General features: G+C 41.1%; 2 protein-coding genes and 1 long non-coding RNA gene across 4 annotated transcripts in view; 1 reads left to right on the top strand and 2 right to left on the bottom strand.

Moving 5' to 3' along the window:
* Positions 1 to 1,227: 1,227 nt before the first annotated feature.
* LOC308462800 lies at positions 1,228 to 4,354 on the bottom strand. Its single transcript, XR_013979364.1, has 3 exons — positions 4,226 to 4,354; positions 3,507 to 3,697; positions 1,228 to 2,510 (listed from the first exon to the last, which is right to left on the bottom strand). It is a non-coding gene; the product is annotated as an uncharacterized lncRNA (long non-coding RNA).
* Positions 4,355 to 4,637: 283 nt separating this feature from the next.
* Positions 4,638 to 25,720, top strand: part of LOC308461312 (formin-1-like) — a 45,251-nt gene continuing 24,168 nt past the window's right edge. The window contains exons 1-2 of the mRNA XM_080978106.1: positions 4,638 to 4,751; positions 19,421 to 21,392. Of these exons, the coding sequence (XP_080834232.1) occupies positions 19,541 to 21,392 (1,852 nt within the window). The 5' untranslated portion in view covers positions 4,638 to 4,751; positions 19,421 to 19,540. The remainder of the gene's footprint in view (positions 4,752 to 19,420; positions 21,393 to 25,720) is intronic.
* LOC308462202 (uncharacterized protein) overlaps positions 23,887 to 25,720 on the bottom strand; it is a gene marked incomplete at its 5' end in the record, with an annotated part of 49,491 nt that continues 47,657 nt past the window's right edge. For both annotated transcript variants that reach the window (XM_080979633.1, XM_080979635.1), the window contains one exon: positions 23,887 to 24,396. In XM_080979633.1, coding sequence (XP_080835759.1) covers positions 24,352 to 24,396 — 45 coding nt within the window. In that variant the 3' untranslated portion in view covers positions 23,887 to 24,351. The remainder of the gene's footprint in view (positions 24,397 to 25,720) is intronic.

The raw sequence follows: 25,720 nt of genomic DNA, 5'->3' as shown, positions 1-25,720 counted from the left end.
AAACGGATAACACAAAATCTAGCATGACTGAACTGGCCAGCAATCAATTTCCAGGCTAATTTCAAAATGCTGGTTTTGACCTATAAAGCCTTGCGTGGCTCAGAACCCCAATACCTCAAGGACTGCCTTTCCTCACACGTACTGACCCAGACCGTGCAACCATCATTTGTAAGTCACTTTGGGTCACCTCTGTGAGGGAAGCAAGGGAAGAAGAAGAAGAAGAAGAAGAAGAAGAAGAAGAAGAAGAAGAAGACTTAATAGAAGTAATATCTACCACTTGAAGAACCCAGGGTGTGTTTGTGTGCAATGGCCTGAGAGGACCTGTAACCTGGAGTGTGCAGTTTTCAAGTTGTATCTCTTCCAGGATCCTGTATCTCAGAAACAGGAACTTCAGTGGCTGAATGCAGCCCCACAAGCCTCTGTCCAACCCTGCCCCCTAAATATGTTTAACACCAGAGTGACAGAAGCAAAACCTTTTTTATTTTGTAGTCATGAGATTATACGATGATTTTTGTGATTTAAAATGTGAAAGTTGTATGTGTTCATTTTTTAAATTATTTTAAACCAGGGTTGGGAAACTGGTTTTGCTTGTTTTGTTTTTTACTCTAACATAGCACTGATGTAGAAGCAATTATTTGTTTGTTTAAATTTTGTATATATAACAACAAGAAAAAGCATCGCCAGCTCACATTAACAATAAAAATGTTCCATCAGTCCTGACTTAAGCATATGATGTTGCAAGTTGCTTACCTGTATGAAAAGAGGCATGCACAGACAGAAGCCTAGAAGTCACAGGACAAGCAGAAGTGTGGATGAGCCCTAAGTCTTTATCAAGCCCTCCACTATGACCCCAAGGTCTCATTCCTAGTCAGTCACTGCCACTTCAGACCCCATGGACAAGATGACCCCACCCTTCCAACTCTTCAGTTCTATGATTCTTTGGAGCTCCTTACAACTCTTTTTTGTTTTAACATTCCTGAACAATTTAGTGTCATCAGCAAACTTTATTTTTGTTTTTTGTGGTTTTTTTGAATTTGCATTTTATTTATTTGTTAACATTCTTATATTACATTGGTAAACGTTGTCATATTACATTACAGGACTTACTATAATATTATTTCCAACATGTATACAAAAATTATATACAAATTTTATTTACCTAGAAAGAAAATGAAGCAAAAAGAAGAAAAAACAAAGATATAAAACAAAAACAAAATTTCCCCCCAAAATCATATACATACCAACACACTAGACTTCCTGTCTTTCCCGTTTTATATTCCTTTTTTAGAAATGAATGTACTCTTATTATTGTATAGTTCTTTACATATTATCTAATACATTCCTATATCAATATGTGCTCTTAATCTTATTTCTCAACTCAGTCTCACTCCAACAGCAATCAAATGCTAGCAAAGATAGCAAACCTTTACTGTATTTTTGAACATATGTTTTATATCTATCCCACTTTTTCATAAATTTTTGTTTTGAATTGCCTCTCAGGGTATTTGTTAACTGTGCCATTTCAGCAAATTCTTGTAGCTTGTAATGCCAGTCTGTTATTGTGGGAGCTTCTTGTTCCTTCCACCCCTTTGCCACCAAAGTCCGAGCTGCAGCCGTTGCATATAAGAATACCTCCCTAAAGGCCTTCGGGATGTCCCTGCCAACAATGCTTAACAGAAATGCCTCTGGTCTTTTTAAAAAAGTTATTCCAAACATTTTTTTCAAACTTTGTTACCTCACAGCACACCTTAATTCTAGATCATTTATGAACAAGTTAAAAAGCACTGGTCCCCATACTAGTTCATAGGAGACTCCACTTTTTATATCTCTGCATTGGGAGAACTGTCTATTTATTCCTACTCTGTGCTTCTTGTTTCTTAACCAGTTACTGATCCATAAGAGGGTCTAAACCCCACTGAAGCTTCCCAGTGTGGCTCTTGGGCTGAAACAGGTTCCCCAGCCATAGTCTAAATCAGGCATAGGCAACCTCGGCCCTCCAGATGTTTTGGGACTACAACTCCCATCATCCCTAGCTAACAGGACCAGTGGTCAGGGATGATGGGAATTGTAGTCCCAAAACATCTGGAGGGCCGAGGTTGCCTATGCCTGGCCTAGATTGACTGGCAGTGACTTTCCTGGATTCCATTGCTGAACTTACATTAGTATTGAGCAAGTGAGTGCAAATGATTGAAATGCTGCTCTAATTTATATATATATAAAACCCAAATCCCTATTGATTCTGGAAGAAATTACACTGGTGTTACTGAGTACAGCATTTTAAGTTCTATGAGGAGAAAATATTTTCTAAAATTAGAAGAAAATGCAGCTACCTTTTATAAATCCCTCTGATTATTAAATTTAGTGATGTGCACTTCCTCCATCACTTTCTCTTACACAGAGTAACTTATTATGGTAGACTTTAAGCAGAACTACTTTCCTTGTTCCTTGTTCTGACTCTTCTCTCTGCTGCTCTCCCATAATGCAGTTTTAAGTGAGGTTGGGGATGTTTGCTGTGGAAAACAAGAACCTTGTGTTAATTACATTTTTTTTAAATCAGGCACATAGACTGAGCTTTGTTACTTATTGTACAGACAAGTTAATATTTCTACAAAAGATGGTGTTTAATGAAAAACAGTACAGTAAATTCATTTTCATAAAGAAGAATCCATAGTGAACCAACCTTGTTCAATCCTATTCAATTAAACTGTTGTACTGATTTATTTTGAGCGCACTGAACCAGATTATTCATAGAATTCCTCTTCATCAATACTGCTGCTATCCTTGAATTACATACCATTGGCTTGTAGGCAAATAACTATCTTCTTTGTAGGAGCTAAAAATGCTTCACTTGGGCTGCAGTTCTATTCACACACTTTATCAGGAGTAAGCAGTCACTGAGACTTACTTCTGAGTAAATATATATATTGGACTGAACTGTTAGGAAGTAACCTTCCTGATGTCTGAAATGCAATTAAAGACTTGAACATTTTGCATGTTGTAGAGCTTTGGAAACAATGATGGGACGCTTTTGGGGGAACTTAAGGCAATTTCATTCAAACTCTGTGACTATTTGATTCATACAATTCTACCACAGCTCTCTCTATATAGGGTAAATGAAGCAGCAGGCAGGTTGCATTTATCCTATGTTGAGATGAAAAGCTGATTATGTAGCTGAGTGCAGATAAAGGGGAAACCTCTCAGAGATTAGGTTTTGCTCTCCATGTGCCCTACATTTCTGATTGACATAATCATTTCACAGTGGTTACTTTGCACATTGCCTTTCCTTCTCTTTGTAGGAATAAATGTATGTGGTTTACTTCCTTTGGAAAATAATAAACTACAAGAGACCACTCTTGAACGTAAGGACTTACGATATCCAGAAGCAATATTTTAAGCTTGCCTTAGAGGCTATGGCCACAATCCGAACATCTCTGTTATTTATTTTACAAATATGTATCCTGAACTTTAGTATTTCAAGGGCAGCTAACAATAATGATCATATTTACCCTTGAACAGTAGTCCCTGGTGCTGAACTGCAAACTCTTTGAAGCTACCACATTTCAGAACTAGTGGCAACCACAACTCCATTCAACACCTGGAATTAACTATGGTTTTCTTCACTGTGGTCTTTAGTTTAAATTTTTGTTCTTGAAGCTCCCCTTTGGACTTGCCACTTTCTCTCTGCCTCAGCTTCCCACTGTAAAATGGAAATACTAATAATGTGCTTTCAAAAAAACTGTTGTGAGAATTAATAAAAACTATAAGCCAGTGAACATACAGGCAGCAATATATACATTGTTTTAAACTTTTTAGGTGATTATAAATGTCAAGAACAATTTATGTAGAAGTAATGCGGTCTGAGAATTGTCATTAGTGCTCCACATTTACCTTGGAAAGTACTTTACATTATTTTAAGCTATAAGTCGCTCAGCTACTTTGGGAGGGACCTGTTTGTTACTTTTTCTAACACAGCTAACACATTCTATACCATATAAATAATTATGGGGCAAGGCACACCCACTAAGTGTGTTTTTGTGTTGATACTCTTTTAGGGGGGGTGTCAATCCTGTGGACTGTTCAATAAAATAAATACTAAAAGATCACCCTTTAGAGAGGATTTCGTCCTTCTTTACTAACCCAGTTCCAAAACCAAAAGCTCTCAAAATGTTTATTGTGTGAGTTTGTGTTTTAGCATGAACTGAAGAAAGATCCTGCACAAACATACTCTCTGGAGTAGCAGGAAGATGCGGTGCTCTGGGAGACCTTTCAAGAAGGCGTGGTGTCAGGGTGGTGACCGGCTCCTGAACAGGCCCTCATACATTAACGTCTCCTGGAGTCTGCTATGGGCGCCTGTGTCCCTATCCTGGGGTCTGTCACCCACTGCGCCCGCCCACCATTGGTTCGTCTGGCGTCCTCTGCGGCAGAGCCATTGGCCTCTTAGTCAAGCCGGCGGACTGCTCCGCCTTCAGATTGGTCAGCGGCCCTGTCAGTTTTTCCCCTGGTTGAAGCTGCCGCACACACGCACAGCCGCTTTGGTTGTGAATGGGTCGGGAAGGCGAGCGCGTCTTAAGGGGGGAAGGGGGAGTTCAGTGTGAGGCAGCAGCAGCAGCAGCGACTGCCTGGGGACCAAGGGCGGGCGGGGGATGTGAGTTTAGCAGAAGGCAGCCGCAGAAGCAGGACTGGGCATCCTCTCTTTTCCTCTGCACCTGCGGCAATAGCTGAGCCCAGGAGCGGGCTGCACTTCTCACAAGGTAAATAACAACCCTTTATTTGTCTGTCTGTGGGGGTAACTCTCTCTTCCCAAGTTCCCTGCAGTGTCGCCTCTTGCCAAGATATGGAGGGAAGGAAGCAGACTTTGCTCCCCTCCCCAAAAATCGACATTCAGCTCCAGGGAAGAGATGAAATCCGTACGGTCAGCACCTTTCTTTTCCCCCAATGCAAACATCTGCCATCGCCTGTCCTTCCTGCATCACGCCGGCTTTCTCCTGCAGCTCTTATTAGCCGCATTTCCTAATGCATGATGTGGCTTTCTGGATCACCGATTACAACTGCACAAGGGGCTCCCCTCCTTGCCACTGTAGCTCTAGCCTGGCCGAGCGCGGGACCCGAAGAGGGTAAGAGGTAGCTGCACACAGTTTGCCTTCCCTAAAGCGGCTGCGGATCCCCTTCGTGCTCTAGGTGGGCTAGAGAGCGGAAAGCACATGATTAATGTTTACAGTCTCTCCAGCAGTCTATTAACACTCAAGGTGCTACGGGAGCAACACTGGGAAACAGGCAGCAGACCAGCCCTGCTTTGAATGGCAGTATTTGCATGTCCCTGGGTGTAATATAGCAACACACGCAAATAACTAGTTGAAGGGGGGGAAACTTGGTGATTTTTTTTTTTTCAGGTGCATACACTAGAAGCAGATAGATATCAATATCTCTCTATCTGCTTTTCTCTCTTTCCAGTCTAACCAAGTTCAAAGTACTTGCTATGACGCAAGTCAGCATAAGGAAGGGGACTTTGTAGACAGTCTAGTGAAAAGAGCATCAATGGAAGAATCATGTGCAACTGCCATCCTGGTTTTGCCTCTCTTGCTGTATGTCGAGATTATCTCCGGCTCATTTATACTTTATTGATTTTGCCAAAAAACATATAAACACTGGGGATGATGTGGCATCCTTCTGTGGTTAGAGTTGAAGGTGGAGCAACAGACTGAGGTGCCTCACAGAACAAAGCATCCTAAAATGTAGAGTGTCAAAAATGTCACATCAGTAAGTAGAGGACAGGTGCTAATTACATGTTATGAACAAATGCACTTATTAGAGCCCCAGTGCATTTTTGTAAGAAAAGAAAAGCAGCTGTTGGGGTTTGGGGAACAATTTGGAATGAAGTCAATCTGTCATTTAGTATATCGCAACAGACCTGCTAAAACAGACATACATAGCTAAAAAGCATGATCGTTAAAACAAATATTTATTTAAAATACAATATGATACAAAAATACAAATTGAATTGAAAGTATCATCTCATGATGGCCCTTGTGGTCTCTTCCAACTCTATGATTCTATGATTCTATGCACTTGAGTAAAGAAGAGGAACATGGCCACTAAATCTGTTATTAACTTGTTTGTACTAGCCAAGAAAGATTCCAGGCCCTTCAAGGGTCTTTCTCCATAAAGGAACTTAAATCTGTTATATTCTTCTCTATTATGATTGCATTCAAAAAAGACCTGGCCCAAAGTTTCGACTACTTTGATAGTGCCTTTCCCATATTGTGGAAGGGAGACAGTTAAAACTGTCACTAGAAAAGAGATGGTGATACTTAGGGATCATCAAAGTATTCAGATATCTGGCATATTTAGGAAATTAACCCAAAATATATTGGAGAGCAAGTGAATGAAGAAGGAATTGAGGAAGGGTGGATGCTTAAAAGTTTACCTGCTCACAATTTTTTCTGCTTCAGATGACTCATAGGTTACTTCCCCTGTCCCATGGGGATCAAAAAGAAAAGGAAGTACACATTGGGGAAAAGTTTAGGGGATGGGGAGGGATTTGAAGTGGAAAATGTGTGGACTAGGATGAAGTTGAGCACTTCCCTCTCCCACTCTTCTTCTTGCCAAATTTGCCTCCCTCTCCTACTCATCTGCATGTCAAATTTACCACTCCCAAGCTTTTTAAAAACAGTGATAATCCACCCGCAAAATAGCAATGTCGAGTTTGAAGTGAGTGGCCTTGTAGAGTAATACAGTACTCCCATTGTTAGCTATTTTTGTAGATACAGATACTCAGGCTGCAACACTCGGAAGGTCTTTTTGGGTGATCACGTTTGATGGTGGGGGGACCGTCTACTTGTCAATCACCTGATGTCGCAATGACATCAGGTGTCCTGTTTTCCCCTGCATGGTGGTTTGAAATGAAACCACATGGGTACACTCCATAAGGTGCTAGCAATGTTTGTTGAGTGCTGTCAAGCACTGTGCACAAGGCCCTTGCAAGCCCTTATGATCATCAAGTCTTGTGGAGCCCCATGGAAGCTCAGATTGGCAGTGCCCACAACCCCACCTGATATCGTATATATGACATGAAGTGTGTGGCAGGTGGGTGTGGCTTAGTCAAGATAGCCTCACAGGCCAAATTGGGAGGCCTCTAGGTTTCCCACCACTGCCCTTGTGCATACAGGAGCTCTAATGAATGCACCTGCTGTGTGGTGGAGCCTGCTGGCCTATCCCACTAGCAGCATGGACGAGAGGGAGGGCTGGACCAAGAACCCCAGGAGAAGCTTAAGGAAGAATTCTGTTCCTAATTGCCCCCATCATTGCTGTGCACGAACAGCCCAAGCATGGAATACGTTGCCAAGTACGATTTCAAAACTAGTATCACAGATCGATATGTATTCATTCTAAAAGAATGCCGGAATCTTCATTTGTTCTGCCATCTCCCTTGGTATGAATTGAGCCATCTACTACACTTGGATGTGCAAAACTTTGCCTGGAGTGAAATTGTGAAAAAGACAGCTTTTTCTCCCTTGAAAGTGCTGTTGGTGACCTTTAAACTCCTAATTTGTTTAAGCCCAGTGTATCTGATGGTTCCCCTTCTCCTATACTAGCCTGCCCACTTGTGATGGTATGTGCCATTTTGTATGGAAAGGTAAAGATTTCTCATGCTTACAAAATACCCTTGGCAGCCCAGTTCAGTGATTATACTTCTCAGTGCTGCACATTTTTTAAAGGGAGCAACCCACTTCCCATCTGTTTTGCAGTAGACCTGAATCATTCAGATGAACTAGGAAGACTGTGTATTAGATATGCTGCTGTAATGGTTTATCTGGCCCAGGACTGTCAACCTCCTCCTGCAATAGGTCTTGGGGATCTCTAAGATCCACTGCTCATATTAGTTTGGCAGTGTGCAATCTACTGCAGAGCCATTCTGTGGCACACCACAAAATTAATTTAAGAAGCCTTGGATCACACGGGGGGGGGGGGGGCGCAATACTGCAACTTCTCCCCATGACATTGCCAACTGTTGGGAAATTGGGTTAAAATGCCCTCCTGAATTGGTCTGAGCTTCTCACATTCATTCGTTCATTCAGTAATTTGTGTACTGCTTTTCATAAAGGAAAAAAAATCACAAAGCATTTTGCAAAAACCCAACACCAAAATAAAACACTGTAATGTAAACAATAAATTTTGTGCACTTGAAATAGAAACAGTACAATAAAATGTCCCAAAATATCAAACCATCATAAAGCCCACAGAATTAGATAGCATTATCATTTTAAAATCTGTTGATAAGAGCAGCTATCCATTCAAATAGCTATATTTGACTAGTGGCAAATATTTCCTCATGTCAAATTTGCCTCTCCCAAGCTTTTTAAAAATAGCAACAAGCCCTCCTCAGAATAGCAAAGCAGGGTTTGGAGTATGGGATGGGTAGTCTTGTGAAGTCATACTTCCTTTGATAGATACCTGTGTACATACATATACACAAAGACTTCATGGTGTAGTTGTTTCACCTGACTTCCAACATAGCAGTCAAAGTGCACTAACACTTACCATACTTTATTTGAAATTCATGCTGTCCATGGGGTCCTGTAACATAATTATTTATTCTTACCCAAAGAGTCCCAGATTTTTGGACAGATATGACTTGGCCATGGTACTCCATGCTCTGGTAATTTCCAGATTGGATTATGTGCTCCATGTGGGGCTGCCCTTGAAGACAACTTTGAAACTTCCGCTGGTCCAAAATGCAGCAGCCAGATTACTGACTGAGGTTTCCTTTAGAACTCCTATAACCCCAGTTCTAAATAGCTGCATTGCTGGCCTGTTCATTTCCAGGCTCATGCTAGTATAATATCTGAGAGAGCCTCATGCTAGTATAATATCTGAGAGAGCCCCGCCCTTTGTAGCTACAGACCCTCTCAGGTGTTAAGAGAAGGCCCTCTTGGTAGTTTCACTGTCCTCTGAGGTTTGGAGTGATGGTGGCTCAGGAGAGAGCATTTTATGTGGCAGTCTATAAATTGTTAAATTCCCTCCTCATAGAGGTGCGTCTGGCACCTTCCATATATAGTCATACCTTGGAAGCTGAACAGAATCCGTTCCGGAAGTCCATTCGACTTCCAAAACGTTCGACCTCCAAGGCGTGGCTTCTGGTTGACTGCAGGAGCTTCCTGCAGCCAATCAGAAGTCACAGAAGCACCGCCAGATGTTCGACTTCCAAAAGAACGTTCGAAAACCGGAACACTCACTTCCGGTTTTCGATCGTGTGGGAGCCAGAACGTTCGACTTCCAAGGCGTTTGAGAGCCGAGGTGCGACTATACAGCTTTTGGCAAATGCTGGATACATACCTCTTTACCTTGGCTTTTGATACCTGAGATGTGTGTTTTCAAGACACACCCTGTTCCTGTGACTGGAATTGGTGTTCAGCTGTTTTTACTACAGATTTTTAAATTGATGTAACCTGCCTTGGGACCTGATGATCATAATAGCAATGTTTGGCCAAGTACGGTAGGTTTTTTTTAAGGCTTCCCACCTGAGTTTTCCTTTCTGACTAGCTGGATATAACCAGCACCACAGAAGCTGTTTGTGTTATTAGAGTGCTACATTTTTGGTTAGCGCCTTCAGACTGCTACAATTCATTATCCCTGATGATGTAGAGCTATTGGCTTTAGGCTTCTTGCTAATTGCATTTGTATGTCACAATAATTTGCCTAGATCAGTGTAAAAATCAATAGCAGACACATGTATTCTCTTCAGCGCAGCCGGTTACAAGAATGTAGTGCTTTTAACACATCTTCCAGATATTTGTTAACAATGTTGTTATCAGATATTGATATGAATAAACCCTCTTTCAAAGCAACCAAGTCAATGCTCCCACTATTTATTTTTTAAAGTTACTTTTGATGGTTAGTTAAGCTGTGATGCTTAGTACATTGGGGGGAGGATTTCCAGTCAAAAACGTACTCCCTTCCTTAACTAAAAAGTATTTTTTGGAGGGGGGGAAATCAGTAATTGATGTATTAGATAATTAGAAGTACTTTTTTATAATAAGCTATGCTGTTTCATAATTTACTGTGCAAATGCAAAACTTGTTTATGTTTTTTATTTAAATGCATCTGGATTTTTAAGATTTCCATCTCTGAAATGCTGAGAGCAAGTTACAAATATTTCACTCAGAAAATGAAAAAGGTAGAACAAATCAAACATTGATGTGATGCATTGCACTCCTTGAGGAGTGTAAGCCAGTGAAAGTGCCTCTTTATATCAATTCCCCTGCCCTTGTGAGGATTGGTATAGAAGAAGGTGAAATGGGTGGTCTCGGTTGAGCTTGAACCAGTGTGGTGTTGTGGCTAGAAAGCTGGACTTGGAGTATAAATATCTGGGTTCAATTCCCTATACAACCACAAAGCTGACTGGCTGACCACAAGCCAATCAACACCTCTCAGCTTCATTCACAGAATTATTTTGAGTAAAAAATTTGCAGAGGTGTGAAGTTTCAGAGGTTGAATCTAGTACAGTGTATTATGTTTGCAAAACAAAACACAGCTACTACTTCCAGGAACCCAGTCTTGTGATGAGGGCTCTTCTCTCCACCCCCACCCCCTGAAGATACCATCTGTAGCCTCCTAATAGGCTTTAAGAATGACCGAGAAGCTGGAAATAATAAAATGAAAATTCCCATATGGAGAAACGGTAACAACTGAATGTAGAAGAATGATGTCATGTTAATGCCACAATGTCTACTAATTTCAAATCTAAAATATTATTGCGTGGAGACTATTTTTCAGGGAACCTTGCAGTTTTTCAGAGGCTTTCTTCAGTGATAAGATTAGCCATGGTAGAGAACATCCCTGAAAGAGAGCTTGCCCACTGCTACCCATGTTCCTCCATAACATGCCTGCAGGGGGATATTGGGTGTGTACTAGGGTGCACATGTGATGGGCACACAGCATTGGTTGTGCCCAACAGGCCTGATCAGTGCCGCTTTGTGCCATTGCAGAATGTGTTTCAGACTCTTTTGCCCTGTACAAGGTTTGTTGACAGATGATTTGATGAGGAAAAAGCTCTCTGAAGAGGAAAGTTTGAAAGCAACAGCTCTAGGAATTCTAGAATTGATATTATAGACGCAGTCCCTTACTCGAGTAAATGTTTCCGATATTTTAGTTCCTTGTAATCCTGTGCTGAAAAATTCTCCCATGTTTTAACAACCATTCCCCACAAATTAATCAGAAAAGAAACTGCATTCAAAAATTTTCAAAAGAGAAAAAAATGAAATTCTCAAGGGTGGGGCGCAGGTTTGGGGGTTTTTTTGTACATACCTTATTTTTAAGTTCACTGAGGGGTGTTTGTGAGGGAACTTTCTTTCATTTGTCAAATCACCTCATTAGTGGTCCACACTCTGCAGCCATAACACCCATTAATGCCCAGGGGAAACCATCATGAGGCCATTCCTCCTGTAGGGCTTTTTTCAAATCAGGAACCGTCGACATCTAGGGAGGCTGCAGAGTGCTGAAGAAATGGGTACTATAAAAATTTCTTTGAAAAATGTACACACTTCCCGCAGCCACATTGCAACAATAACTTAATCTCAAGGTTCCCAACCCATTGAAATTTGAATCAAATTCTAAAGTGCCCTGGAAATGAGGCAGAAAAATGAAAGCCCCTTTCACAGGGCTGGCAGGGGCAGACAACAGATTTTAGAAAAACATAGGAAGGGCTCTGCTGGATCAGGCCAATTGCCCATCTGGTACAGCTTCCTGCTCTCACAGTGACCAACCAGATGCCTATGGGAAGTCCCACAAACAGGATCTGAGTGCAACATCACTTGTGATTCCTAGCTACTGGCATTCAGAGGCATTTCAACGCAGCACCGGTTCTTTCATTGCACTGAGCAAGCATGCATCATCAACACTGGCTGGCAAGCTACAATGCATTAGTTTATTAATATCAGCTTATAATAATGAAATCTTGATGCAGGCTTTGCACTGAAAGAAGCCCTTGGTTTACAATTCCAGAAATGGTGCTGTGATCACTACGAACAAGTATCCCTTCCTGTGCTTTGCAGCTGAGTCAAGAGCCACCATTCGAATTCCCCACATGTCTCTGATGTGGTGTTGCTCTGCTACATCAGGAGCATTGTGGAATTTCCATTGGGAGTCACCAGTGCTGGTTAGAAGGTTTGGTGCCCACTGTTTAAGTAAGGCAGGGAGAGGAGTGTGATGAAGGAGGGGCCTTGGAAGGGCATTTTGCCATAGGCACCCTTGAACCTGCAGCTTGTTTTGCCTGGGAATCTGTAAACACAGGCATCCATAAGCTGTTAGAACATGATTTCTATAATGTGCCCTTTGTATGGCTTGTTAACTTGGAGGAGGGTGGGGGGAGAACCCTTCTCTTAAATAGCTATTCCGTGTCAGACCTCTATATCCCGAGGCTAATGGCGTTTTCTTCTCCCTGCAATTAATTTTTTAATTTTTTTCCCTTTGGACTTTGAGATCAGCTGAATCTTTCCCATGCTTCTGGGCCTGCAGTTTAGAGTAGGTAGATGTATTTTGCTGTAATATCTTTTATAATATCAAGCCTTGGGTTATTGAGTTTTGTTTTGTTTTGAGAAAAGCTTTCTGTTTTGCTTAAATAGAGCAGATGTGATGCTATACACAGTGAAGGGCGTGTTATTCATCTAATGCAGCCCTTCACCAATCTGGTGCTCTCCCAAGCAGCATAGCCTCATTTCGGAATAAATCTCAATGACATTTTAAATAAGCACTTAGGCATTTAGAAATAGCCATTTCTAAATACCCCCATTTTGAAGAACTGCTAGGCGGTTTGAAAGTCTCTTCTGCCTAGTCTTTCAGTAAGGTATGACCAGAAAAGCATTTTTTATTATAAGGGTATGTCTGTTTGGCATTACTGCTTTGACCAAGATCTTCTGACGTAGATTCTGTCAGACTCATAGAATCATAGAATTGTAGAGTTGGAAGGGACCCCAAGGGTCATCTAGTCCAACCCCCTGCAATACAGGAATCTCAACTAAAGCATCCATGAGAGATGGTCATCTCCAGATATTAGAAGGTCAAATGCCACTGGAATCAGATATGATGGGGCTTGAGCCATAAGCTCTCCTGATCAGAAATTATGTTTCAGCTGAGAGTCTTGTACAAAGGGAATATGTACAGCAAGAACAGTGTTTTTTCAAAGTATGGAAGATGATTGCACCAATCTCAAACATTGTAATTTAAACAGCAAGCAGCTGAACTTTGCAGTGGCTTCAGATCGCTAACTTAAAAGAGATTCTGCAGAATGAACAGGCACTAAAAAGCTAAACAAGTTTTGCTAATTTAAACATGCACCATTGGGTCATGACCTCAGGGTCAATACAATTAATTGTATTAGCAAAGACTGTGGCATCATGCATAAGGCTAGCCATAGATTACTAGATGGTATCCTTGTAAAAAGCAACATGCAAACAACCAATGCACAATTGATCCTTAACACACACAAAACTTTGTAACAAAAAATGGAGTTAAAGGGGGTGGGCGGGAATGCAGGTTACTGTTGTCTTCATTGAAACAACATAATTTAAGTAGTATTTATAAGAATTTGGCACAGTAATGTTGTTGCTTTTCCAAAATAGTGTAGGTTTTATGCCAGCTGTTTACCATGTGGTATGATTGCTAACCTTTTGCCAAAAACTTGAGTATTTAATGCATTCCTTCTATTGAAATGTTACTGTTTCATCTTCATATACAGTGGTACCTCGGGTTAAGTACTTAATTCATTCTGGAGGTCCGTTCTTAACCTGAAACTGTTCTTAACCTGAAGCACCACTTTAGCTAATGGGGCCTCCCGCTGCCACCGCGCCACCGGAGCACAATTTCTGTTCTCATCCTGAAGCAAAGTTCTTAACCTCGGGGTTAGCGGAGTCTGTAACCTTAAGCGTATGTAACCTGAAGCATATGTAACCCAAGGTACCACTGTAGTCATCATGGTACGCCATAAAGGAAGATGGGAAACTGATTTTTATCCGAAGATGTGTCTTAAAGTATTTGAACAGTTTTATTATAGTCTGCATGCGAAACGTATTACTGTTTTACCAGCTAGAAAATACTGAATATATGAATAAAAACCTTACTACAGTGGTACCTCGGGTTACATACGCTTCAGGTTACATACGCTTCAGGTTACAGACTCCGCTAACCCAGAAATAGTACCTCAGGCTAAGAACTTTGCTTCAGGGTGAGAACAGAAATCGTGCAGCAGCGGCGCAGCGGCAGCAGGAGGCCCCATTAGCTAAAGTGGTACCTCAGGTTAAGAACAGTTTCAGGTTAAGAACGGACCTCCAGAATGAATTAAGTTCTTAACCAGAGGTACCACTGTACTTTTTCAATGCTTTTCATGGTCCTCTGCTTCATTTTGCTTCTGTACTTGAGACGCTACACAGATTCATTGTGGCTTATCTTGGTGATCTCCAACCTTATGTTCTGAGTCACCCCTTTGACGCTTTATATGAACTGGGCAAGGTTCACAAATCAACTTGTCTGCTTTGCTGCTCATGGTGGAAGTATATAGCATTTTGCATGCATAGAGCTCCGTTTTGATCTCTGATAGAGGTTGCCAAGTTTTATTTCTTCTTCCTTGAACAGTTCTGCTCTAATAATTAAAACTAGGAATCCTTTGATGTAAGCTTAGACCAGCCGTTGGCTGGGAAGAGAGTGAATGAGAACAACGTAATATTATCCAAAAGCCTGACACCCACTTCCCCTGAAACCACATTTAAAAAGTAACATCTGACCAGAGCCATAATGATTCTGGTCAAAAGAAAGGAAAAGTGATAGAACAGCATTTCCTCTCAAAAGCCAGCATTTCTTCTCTTTTACCCATTTTTTCTCTCCAAATCACTGGGGTTGACCTATAAAGCCTGCAGTGGCCAAACACTAAAGCAGGACCACCAAACTGTGGTCCCAAACCAGTGGTTCACTAGTTTCATTCCGGTGGTTTGTGTCACGTCTGTGAATAACACATATAGTTTAAATGTTATGAAATTAAATTGCAATACAATAAAATGCAATGTTGGAAATAAAAGAAGAAATAAAAATGCTGTTAAAAATCATATAACATCTAGCACAATGGCCACATCAGACAGAAGAATATTAGTAAGCGGTCCACTAAGACCTTAAGGAATTTTCAAGTGGTTTATGTGTGTGGAGGGGGAAGTTTGGGAACCACTGAGCTAAAGTTTTTGAAGGATTTTGAAGGCTTGCTATGAGGCTCTGCTCTGGACCTCCCCACTTATGAAACCTACGTAGGTAGTTATCAGGGTGACACCCAGTCTATGGAAAAGCCTCCTTGAAGAAAAATGCTTGGCACCTCTTCTGTTTTTATTTTTGGCAAATTGTTTTATTTTGCATGTCAGCTTGAAGGCTGTTTCATGCGTGTTAGTTATTTTGTGGGAAGGCGGTTTATAAATATTTTTAAATAAAGAGAGGATAATAGTAGGTGTCTCCAGATAAAATATCTTCTCCCAGCATCATTAGAGCTTTAATGCATAATTAAATAAATTTCAAATAAGTTTATGTAAGAGAGTGGACAAACATAATTGGTTGGACCCAGACTTCAAAAAAAACACACACAAACCCAAACATTTAAATCAAGTGGACAAGAGAGCCTAAATAAAACTACATTAGTATAATTTTTGAAATTTGATCAAATTGATTTTTTAAAAAACCAGTATGGTCAGGGGAACTGCCTCTTCCATACCCACACAGCTGTGTCTCCCTCCGTAGTGTGGATGGAAAATAGTGGAATGTACATAAGCACACACACAAAGCCCTATAACCCTTGAAGTGTGGGAAAGGAATTGTAACTCTGTATGTAGTTTAGAGTAGAAGAGCCCTGAATGACAGCTTCTAGTGCTACCCCATCTGGAAGCACATCAGTATTTGGGGGAGGGCAAGAGGAATAAATTATGCTATGTACCTTGAAATAGTTTAGGGGTCTGGGTGCTGCATCATATAACAACAAGAAGATAATTGATTGTGCAAGGAATTTTCTTCAGTTGCATTATTAGACTCTAGGAAAAGAACATGCTTGATTGCCTTATCGGTTTCCATAATAATTTCTAGCCCTGATTGGTTGTTCTGCCTAAGCAACAAGAATTAGCCACATGACATATTATTGTCCTTCACGGGTTAAGTACTGAGAAGAATTGTTTTTCTGTATGCTTCCATATTATAGACCGTGAATCATCTTGAGAACATGTGATTTGGTCAAGCTTATACACAGGCTCAGCATTCAGCACAAGATGGCCCTTATAAATAGCACTTACATTTTTATTACACATCTTTTAAATTTGGACATTGTCCGACTCCAATGACGTTGCATGTGGATAGACTTTAAGCTGTATTGGAGATTGTGCAGCCTAAGTAGTTAGCACAGAGCTCCTCCTGTGGCATTTCTGATGCTCTTTGACTCCTACTCCCATGAGCCCCAACCAGCAGTCAGGGATGGTGGGATCTGTGATCCAATAACACTTGTAAAGCCACAGGCTCCCCGCTTAAAAGTAGTGCAGATATCTGTTGGCCAGATTGTATGAGGTACTGCATCAGTTAAATAGGGTGTGCTCCTAAATTCCTGTCACTTTCACAGAAAAATTGGGCAGTTGTAAAAAACAGAGAAACATCTAGATAATTTTGTATATGAAAGAAAAGCAAGGGCATTTTCCAGGGAACTAGCAGTACTGACAATTATGGAAATGGGAAACCATGATCTTTTTGCATCACATTTGTCAAAATCCTATTGAGATGTATGATCTCGTCAGATGTTTCATAAGTACTGTACATGGTAAAAGCAATTGCCTGTTGCTTTTGCTGTTGCTCGAGAAAGAAAGAGCATATTGAACAGTGTACGCCAAAATGACCTGGAACTGGAATTGAGCATATTATGCATGTAGCATGGTTAAATTAAATTAGAAAGAGCCATAATGTAATCACTGTGTCCCTAGCTTCCGCAGTGCTGCTAGTACACACTCATCTATCATACTCTTATCAATAATACAGTACAGTATGTCAAACTAGATATGAAAGCAAAAAACAGGCAATAAATGTTTTGGTTGAAATCCACATTTAGAAACAAATGTTTTCTGTGCTAAATAATATAAAACTGAGCTTAAAAGCTTTGTAAATCATGCCGATTTCCCATTTATATACAGTGGTACCTCTGGTTACGTACTTAATTCGTTCTGGAGGTCCGTTCTTAACCTGAAACTGTTCTTAACCTGAAGCACCACTTTAGCTAATGGGGCCTCCTGCTGCCGCTGCACCGCTGGAGCACGATTTCTGTTCTCATCCTGAAGCAAAGTTCTTAACCCGAGGTACTATTTCTGGGTTAGCGGAGTCTGTAACCTGAAGCGTATGTAACCCGAGGTACCACTGTATTTTAAGCCCTTTCTTCTTCTCCTTCTCCTTCTTCTTCAATTTGGTTTTATGCAAAGATCTCACTGGGTGGCCTTTGGTAACCTACTTTAAGAATACAGTATCCCCTCACAGTTTGTGGACTGTGATATTAATATGGATGAATAACATTGAACACTTAGGAGAAATGCTATTTATATGTGCACAGAGGCACTTCCTCTCCCTCCCATCTCTATACCTCCCCCCCCCAAAAAAAATCTGCCCTAGAGAGTTGGAGGAACAATCTAGAACAGATTTTGGAGAGCATAGGGAGAGGAAGTCCTCCTATACAGGCAGAAGTCCTTGCACTGATAATAGGTTCGTAGAAATGTAGAGATGAAAGGAACCCCAAGGACCATTTAGTCCAACCCCCTGCAATGGGACAACTTTGTTGGACAGAACTCTGTATTAGGAAAGTTCCATATAAAGTGCTCTTCTTGAGCACAAAGCAGAGATACTCAGTGCTTGACTTCTCAGAATAACATTTGCTACGGCTTCGTTCACATGGCAGTTTGTTCTATTTTTCTGACATTTCCCTAGCTGTTAATTTCTGCATTAAAACTGAGATTTCACATGAGTAAAAACCACTTCTAGAAAACTAATGGAATATAGCACATTTTTAATGCACATTTTCCAGAAAAAATCCATTTGCAGCCCCTTTAACTCAGAAGATCATGGGAGTAAAGTGATGAGATCTGGGGCAGTATACAGTTCTTTCCTGCTGTTTTCATGGGGTTAGTGGTGACATTGTCCAGTGATGATATTGTGTCACAGGAGGATGCGGGTGGTGGTGTGTCTAAACCACTGAGCCTCTTGGGCTTGCCGATCAGAAGGTCGGCAGTTCAAATCCGCATGACGGGGTGAGCTCCTGTTGCTCTGTCCCAGCTCCTGCCAACCTAGCTGTCTGAAAAGATGCCAGGGCAAGTAGATAAATAAGTACTGCTGCAGTGGGAAGGTAAATGGTGTTTCTGTGCGCTCTGGTTTCTGTCACGGTGTTCTGTTGCGCCAGAAGCGGTTTAGTCCTGCTGGCCACATGACCCAGAAAGCTGTCTGTGGACAAATGCTGGCTCCCTCTGCCTGAAGCAAGATGAATGCCACAACCCCATAGTCACCTTTGACTGAACCATCCATGGGTCCTTTACCTATTGTGTCACACCATACCCATTAGGGTAAATAAAATTTAGCATAGTATGGGTCTATATCAACCCCAAACCCACTGTTCCATAGTACAGCAGGTCTTGCAGTATGAAAGGAACATTAGAAAATTGGATGGAAGCTCTGGCATCTGAATGGACTCTTAGGTGCAACACTCAACTTTTAATAGATTGTTAATGTTATATATATATATATATATATATATATATATATATATATTGGATTACATGCAAATTGAAATTGTTTTATTTACTTTTATTAATTTATTTGGATGTGTTTTATTTCATACTAATATTTACACCAGTATTTGAACTTTCAATAGTGTAATCTAGTATCTTAGAGTGTTTACTGGTTCAGTATGTAGGAACATTATGTCAAATCTTGCTCAGTATTATCTACTTTGGCTTGTAGCAACTTGCAAGGATTTCAAACAGAAGTCTTTCTGACCACGATCTGGAGATGTCTAGGACTGAAACTGGAACCTTCTAAATGCAGAGATACCACTGAACTATAGACCTATTACAGTACAAATACAAAGTTATGTTGGGAGAAATCTTTTCAACCATATTCCATTGGCCAAGCAGTTTGTTAATGTTTAGCAGATCCATAAGAAAATAGTAACATAGTTCAGAAACACGCTAAAAGTTTGAAGTACGGTATGTGTTTTTTCTAGCAATGTGACCAATAACTCATATGCGTCACAGTTCTTGTGACAGGCTGGTATTTTGGATTATATTTTGAAGGAGATCAGATACTTGTTTTTGTTCTGTTTTTTAAAAAAAATTGTCGGGAGGATAACATCTTTCTGACAAGCTTTTCTTCTTCTTTTTAACAGGAAATGTTACTGTAGAAGATTAGTCAGATGCCTCCTCTACTTTCCTTGCATCACATGGTGTGTCATGCAAGGTTAGAAATACTGACCTCATAATTTAAATTAAATAATTAGTCAAACACAATGGAAGGCACTTATACTGTCCTCCAGTTGCACAGACCCATTATGGAGCTTTGCTACGTCAGCTTCTATCTCCCAAAGGGGAAAGTCAGAGGGTTCACATACAAGGGCTGTGTAACTCTGGACAAATCCAGTAAACATTATCATCGCTGCTATCGAGTGAGTGAAGGCTCGGAGGCAGTAGGATCGAGAGGGCAGACCTGTGAAAACATTGGAGACATCTTCTTCAAGCAAACAACTACTAAGGATATTCTCACTGAGTTGTATAAACTGAATGCTGAGAAGGAGAGGCTGTTGGCTACTCTCCTTAGCTCAAGCCACATTCTAGGTGTTAAAATGGGGAACCAGGAAGGGAAGCTGCAAGACATTTCTGAAAGCCTGAAATATAGCCATGATGGCAGACAGGGTTTCAAGGATCAACAAGAGTCTCTTTCGGGATCTATGGAGAAGAGGTCCACTCCAAAAAACAAAAAAACGAGGAGATTCAGCAAACGGAGAGAGAGCATTGAGGACTTCATAAACAAGAAAATGAAAAGGAAGACACCTGGCGTTTTGGAGCCGCCAGCATTAAACAGCAAAGCAATGTTGTTGGGAAATGATAAATTTCTTTCTGCCAAATATTCCAGCTCATTTGCATGTTCTCGTCAGGAGAAGGTGGAAGACAAGGATGATTTATCATCAGATGTGAATAAACTAGCAGAAGGATCAAGGAGAGAGTGGTATTTGCTTGAGAACAGCCGGGCTTTGGGGTCTGATACAGATCTCTCTGTTTCTTTCTCTGAGTACGACAATGATGTGTTTGGACACTGTTTTGCACACAGCCATAGTCTGCTAGATGATGTAGAGGACACCCTTAAAGGGATCCAGGTGCAGCAGAGCAGCCCATCGCGGACCTCTTTCCAGGGAACGTCAACCAATGAATCTGAGGCTTTTGAGAAGACCTCAGCCTCTGAAATGGTGCACGGTTATGAGCGTATTGCAGGAAACTGCAAAAGCAAGCCTCACGTTGGAGGGGTCTCAAAAGCGGAAGTCTCTGAATGCTACCTGCAGAACGTTGGACGCGCCTCTGTGGAATACTGCAAAGTACCTTATGCCTCAAGTGAGGGGAGCAAAGAATCAGTCGGTTCTGGTTTCGCCATTGTCACACAGGAGAAAGAGCAGAAAGGCTATCTTCCACAACATAAAGGAGAACAAGACCATGTTATTGACGACTCGTGTAGTCTAGCGGGAGTCATCAATAAAACCTTACTGAAAGTTACACAGTATGACAGATTAGATGAAACGGCAGAATGGAAGCGATTACAGGCTGTTACAAGAGCAGACAGAAGCCCAGCAGGCTTGGTATATGAGAAAAGAGCTACGGTACCCCAGGAGGACAAAAAGCATTTGTCTTTACACCTGTCAACAAATCTGAATCCTGATACTTGCCAGGCAAGGACCATCATTAAACAGGAAGATAAAAGGCCACTGTCTCCGTCCTTAGTAGCAATTAGCAATGTTTTTAATAATTCCTATCCACTGTCCAATACATACAAACAGATGTCGCCTCTTCCTTCTCCTTTATCCTCAAGTCTGCCTAGCCCACAGCTACACCACAGAATACTTCCATTGCCCATGCTTGACACTGAAGAAGAGTCTGGCGCTAGTGATGATTGCCGTTCAAGACATTCCACTACAGATTTCTCATTGGGCAAAGATTTTGAAGCACAGTTGCAACTCAGGTTTTCTGAATTTGGACATCCCGGACTTTCTGTGAGACAACCAGGGCTACATCAAGCTGCCAGTGAGGACGACTTTGAAAAAAGCACCCTTCAAGACAAAAACCGTGTTCAACTACAGCACAAACTGCACCCAGGTTAGTCATATTTAAAATATTTTAAAATGCCAAGAATAAGCCAAAAATCATTGGGAATTTCTGTTGTGTAAGTCCTATTGAAATTTATGAGACCCGCAAAGGACAAGCTGTGGAAGCGTATATCTATATAGAAATGCACGTAAGGTGTGAACGTTTAGTAGAGTCGTTAGATTAACCTTGTAAATTTGCTGTTGCTTGTTTTTATTTCCACTAGTGAATCGACCAGTCATGTTTTTACATTTTCACAATAACCTTTTTTCTTCAAGCCTTCAAATATAGGCAAAATATGCCAAAGACTTTTCTTGATTCTTGTATATTTAACAAACAAATTAACAAAAACACTTGCTTTATCATGTTTCAAATACAATCTGCCATACAGCACTTTTTAAAATGCATAATGGAATCACAAGACTAAAATAATACTGTGTCTGCATAACACGGCACATTCAGTTGTTTTTCTATACTGTTTTTATTTTATTTTTAAAGCTTTCAAAATTTATTTTAAAATGTATATTCTTCTACTTACCTACAAGTGGCAGTTGGAGCAGTTTTCCCCTGAGTTACTTCTGAAAACATAGCAACAATTTTGGTCAAGAGACCATAATTTTCAGGTTTTGCAACTGTGAATGCTTCATGGAGAAATATATACACATCCATATGATGTTATTTTTCTGAACACACATCTTTAACACCACAGTCCTATGTGTCTACTCAGAAATAAGTCCAATGGGGCATACTTTTAGATAAGTACGGTATGTATCGGATTGCAGCACTAAGCTGAAACCCTATACATACTTACTTGATAAAAGTTACTTCTAAGTAGACATCTATAGGACCGTCCTGTAAGATATGTTTATGGTAATAAAGACAAAATAACAAGTCAAAGTCTTCAATGGAATTCTTCCCACAATGAACTGATATCTCAAAATCTGGTGCCTAAATTAAATTTAACTATGCATTCTAAATATAGGCTTTGCGGATGTAGTTAAATGTGTTTTTCTACAGATTTTTTTTACAATCTCTTGTTACTACCAGCAATAGCTGTCCAAATATTGAATGTAGGAGAGCAATAACCTATTTTGTTTAGATGTTTTGCATTCATTGTTGAATAAGGTATGACAAAATACATTTTTTCACATGCAAAAGACAGAAATCCTAAAGATACCTAAAATGTCATTCAGTTTATTTGTTAAATTCGTCTTGCATTTTGCATCATCTTTCCTCTGTGAAATGTTAATTCTAAAATTGGTGCTGGTACATACAGAGTTTCCCTTTTAATAATTTAATTAATTTTTTTGAAGTACATTAAGGGTAAAATAGTTCCCAAATTCACAGCAGATAATTTCTCCTATTTACAAAACAGGGATATATATGAACTAAAAAAAATGTGTTTCAAAGAATTTAATGCAGTTCCACGGCTGAAAAGCCTTCTGTGGTTTTAACAGAGAGCCAGTGTGGTGCAGTGGTTAAGAGCGGTAGTCTCGTAATCTGGGGAACCGGGTTCGCGTCTCCGCTCCTCCACATGCAGCTGCTGGGTGACCTTGGGCCAGTCACACTTCTTTGAAGTCTCTCAGCCCCACTCATCTCACAGAGTGTTTGTTGTAGGGGAGGAAGGGAAAGGAGAATGTTAGCTGCTTTGAGACTCCTGAAGGGGAGTGAAAGGCGGGATATCAAATCCAAACTCTTCTTTTTCTTCTTCTTCTAACTGGAGTCACAAGGCAAGTCTGGTGAGTCAGATGCTTGTATTCTGATGAATGAACTTTCCTGAATAATTACTGTCACTTTCATTGCTGCAGACAAGCCCCAGGACTGCTTAAAATCAATATAGCAATCAGAAATTGGAAAGATCGCACAGAAATAGATGCTAGGATAATGGCAGTAACAGTTTGGGATGTTGCTATATCTTCTCATTTTCTTTTCCAGTGAAGCCCTCCTTAACAGAAATGAGTTGGCATGTTAATTACACTTTGAATTGAAACTATCTCTCTGATCAGTGTACGTGATAATGTTTTACTGCTAGGTATCTGCAGTAACGACTGGAATGCCAGGCATGCAAGTTCTGTTTAAATCAGTGTGGGGCTTACCTCTCAGTAAATTTGGTACGAATTGGGTTGTGGGCTAATGTTGTGCTCAACCTCCCTATCTAAGCACTGTGTTCTTTTTAGGTAAGCTACTCAGGTGTGCACAGTGAAGGAAGAAGGGGCAGGTATTGTTTCCTTAGATCCTAGTGTAGTGCTATACCCCAGGTAGACTATTCATAGTAGTCCTTTTGACCTAGTCTGAGTCTTTCTCTTGGCAACTGCAAAATCAGCCTTCCAATAGCATCATCATCTTGCTCCAGATATTTGTTTGCTGTATTTTTACCATGCTTTTCTATAAACTATAACCATAGTGACTTATAAAACAGGGGTGGGGAACCTCAAGTGTGGCCCTCCAGGGCTTTCTATCTGGCCCTTGAGAGTCTGCTCAGTACACACACACACACACACACACACACACCCCACTCTAAACCATATAGCCTCATCTCACACCATGTCCCCCCATTGAGTGCTTTTGCCTGGTTGTTGCATATCCTTGAACTGTGATAATAACTTTTCCTTCACTGGATAGAGAAATGTGTGTGTGAGTGTGTAGAACCTTCTGACCTGGAACACAGCCTACTTTGTTGTTGTTTGTTGTTGTTGTTTAGTCCTTTAGTCGTGTCCGATTCTTCGTGACCCCATGGACCAGAGCACGCCAGGCACTCCTGTCTTTCACTGCCTCCCGCAGTTTGGTCAGACTCATGTTGGTAGCTTCGAGAACACTGTCCAACCATCTCGTCCTCTGTCATCCCCTTCTCCTTGTGCCCTCAATCTTTCCCAAACAGCCTACTTTACAAAGCTAAAAATAACACTCATTGTTCCGTCCATTTTTTCCTCTGGCCTTCAACCACTACTGACCTGTGCCCCCGGAAGGTTGCTCATGAGGAAATGTGGCCTTCAGGCTGACAAAAGGTTCCCCACACCTGTAACAAAACCATAAAGAATCATTTAAAAACATAGTAGAATTTAAGTGGCTACAGTCATAGGATGATGTCATACCCTCCAACATGATGCAGCCCAAATCTGGGACACCATCTTCCGGGTCCGAAATCCTGCATGTGTCATGTGACCCACTTGAGATTGCGGACCCAGAAAAAGCACTTTTTCGGGGCCAGAACTCAGCCTGAAATTGTATGATCGCAAGGCACCCCAAAAGGCTGCTGTGCTCGCACAGGAAAAAACAGGATGTCCTGGCTTTTCTGGGGCAGTTGATGGGTATCAAATGTTGCTGCCTGTCAGCCAGCCTTGTTGCAGCATGTCTTCATGCTTCCCTCCCAATCTGCCTGATGCCCCATCCCAGGGGTAGCTAACCTTGTGCTCTCCAGAAGTCTCATCATTCCTGACCACTGGCCATATTAGCTGGGGCTTTCGGGAGTTGGCTGCCCTTCCCTATCTAGTTTCTTGCATAACTAACTGCCTGCTGCTGTACAACCGTTTGCTCATTCTAGCATGCCTGCACAACGCATCCTTTGGACAGACCTTTTGGCTCAGAATCTGTTCTGCATTTCCCCCTGCCCCTGGACTGACCTTCTTTTTCATTTCCCACCCCCACCCCCGCTGTTTGTGCTTCATCCTGCCAAGATTGGCACATTGACTTCCCATGCGCTTGGCTGCCTATAGCCCAGTCCTGATGGCTGTGTACAGAAGAACAAAGTCTGGCCTGTAGAATAACCATTGCTTTTTACAGTCTTCGCAAAAGACCGGAAATTATTTCTGCAGGAAGCATCGATATTTCAGTGATCAAAGTTGTATTTGAGAAAAACGTGAGGGGGAAAATATCGCTCAAGGCTATACCCCATTGCTACAACACTACCTGAGTCCAGCAAAGACTCTAGCCGCCTCTCCCGCCGCAACTAGTTGCTGGAACAAGAAATTGGATCTTTGATCTAAAAAGAAACAAGCAAGCTTAATAAGAGGAATTCAGTCGGAAAGTCTTGTGATGTGCCCTTAAGTAAAAAAAACCAGTTTACAAAACAGAGGAACCTTTTACAGGCCCTCTGAAAAAAAAAGACAGCTGATCTGTTGTTTGTTGATGTGTTCTCATTATGATACTGTGAAAAAGCGTCTCCGGTTATAGTTTTTGAACAAGACACTCTTAAGCAACATTGGTAGTGTTGTTTCTTTGTAAATGTGGCTTCCTCCTCAAAGCCAGTCACTGAAGGGTAGCAAAGTGAATTAAACTGGAATGAAAACGCAGACGCAGCTTAATGTTTCATGGTTGTCATAGATGAACAATTCAGTATTCTG

This window comes from Podarcis pityusensis, assembly GCF_964106645.2.
Source record: "Podarcis pityusensis genome assembly, chromosome: 1".
Lineage (NCBI taxonomy): Eukaryota > Metazoa > Chordata > Lepidosauria > Squamata > Lacertidae > Podarcis > Podarcis pityusensis.
Note: the sequence above shows the minus strand (reverse complement) of the source record. Positions and strands in the feature narration are given on the sequence as shown.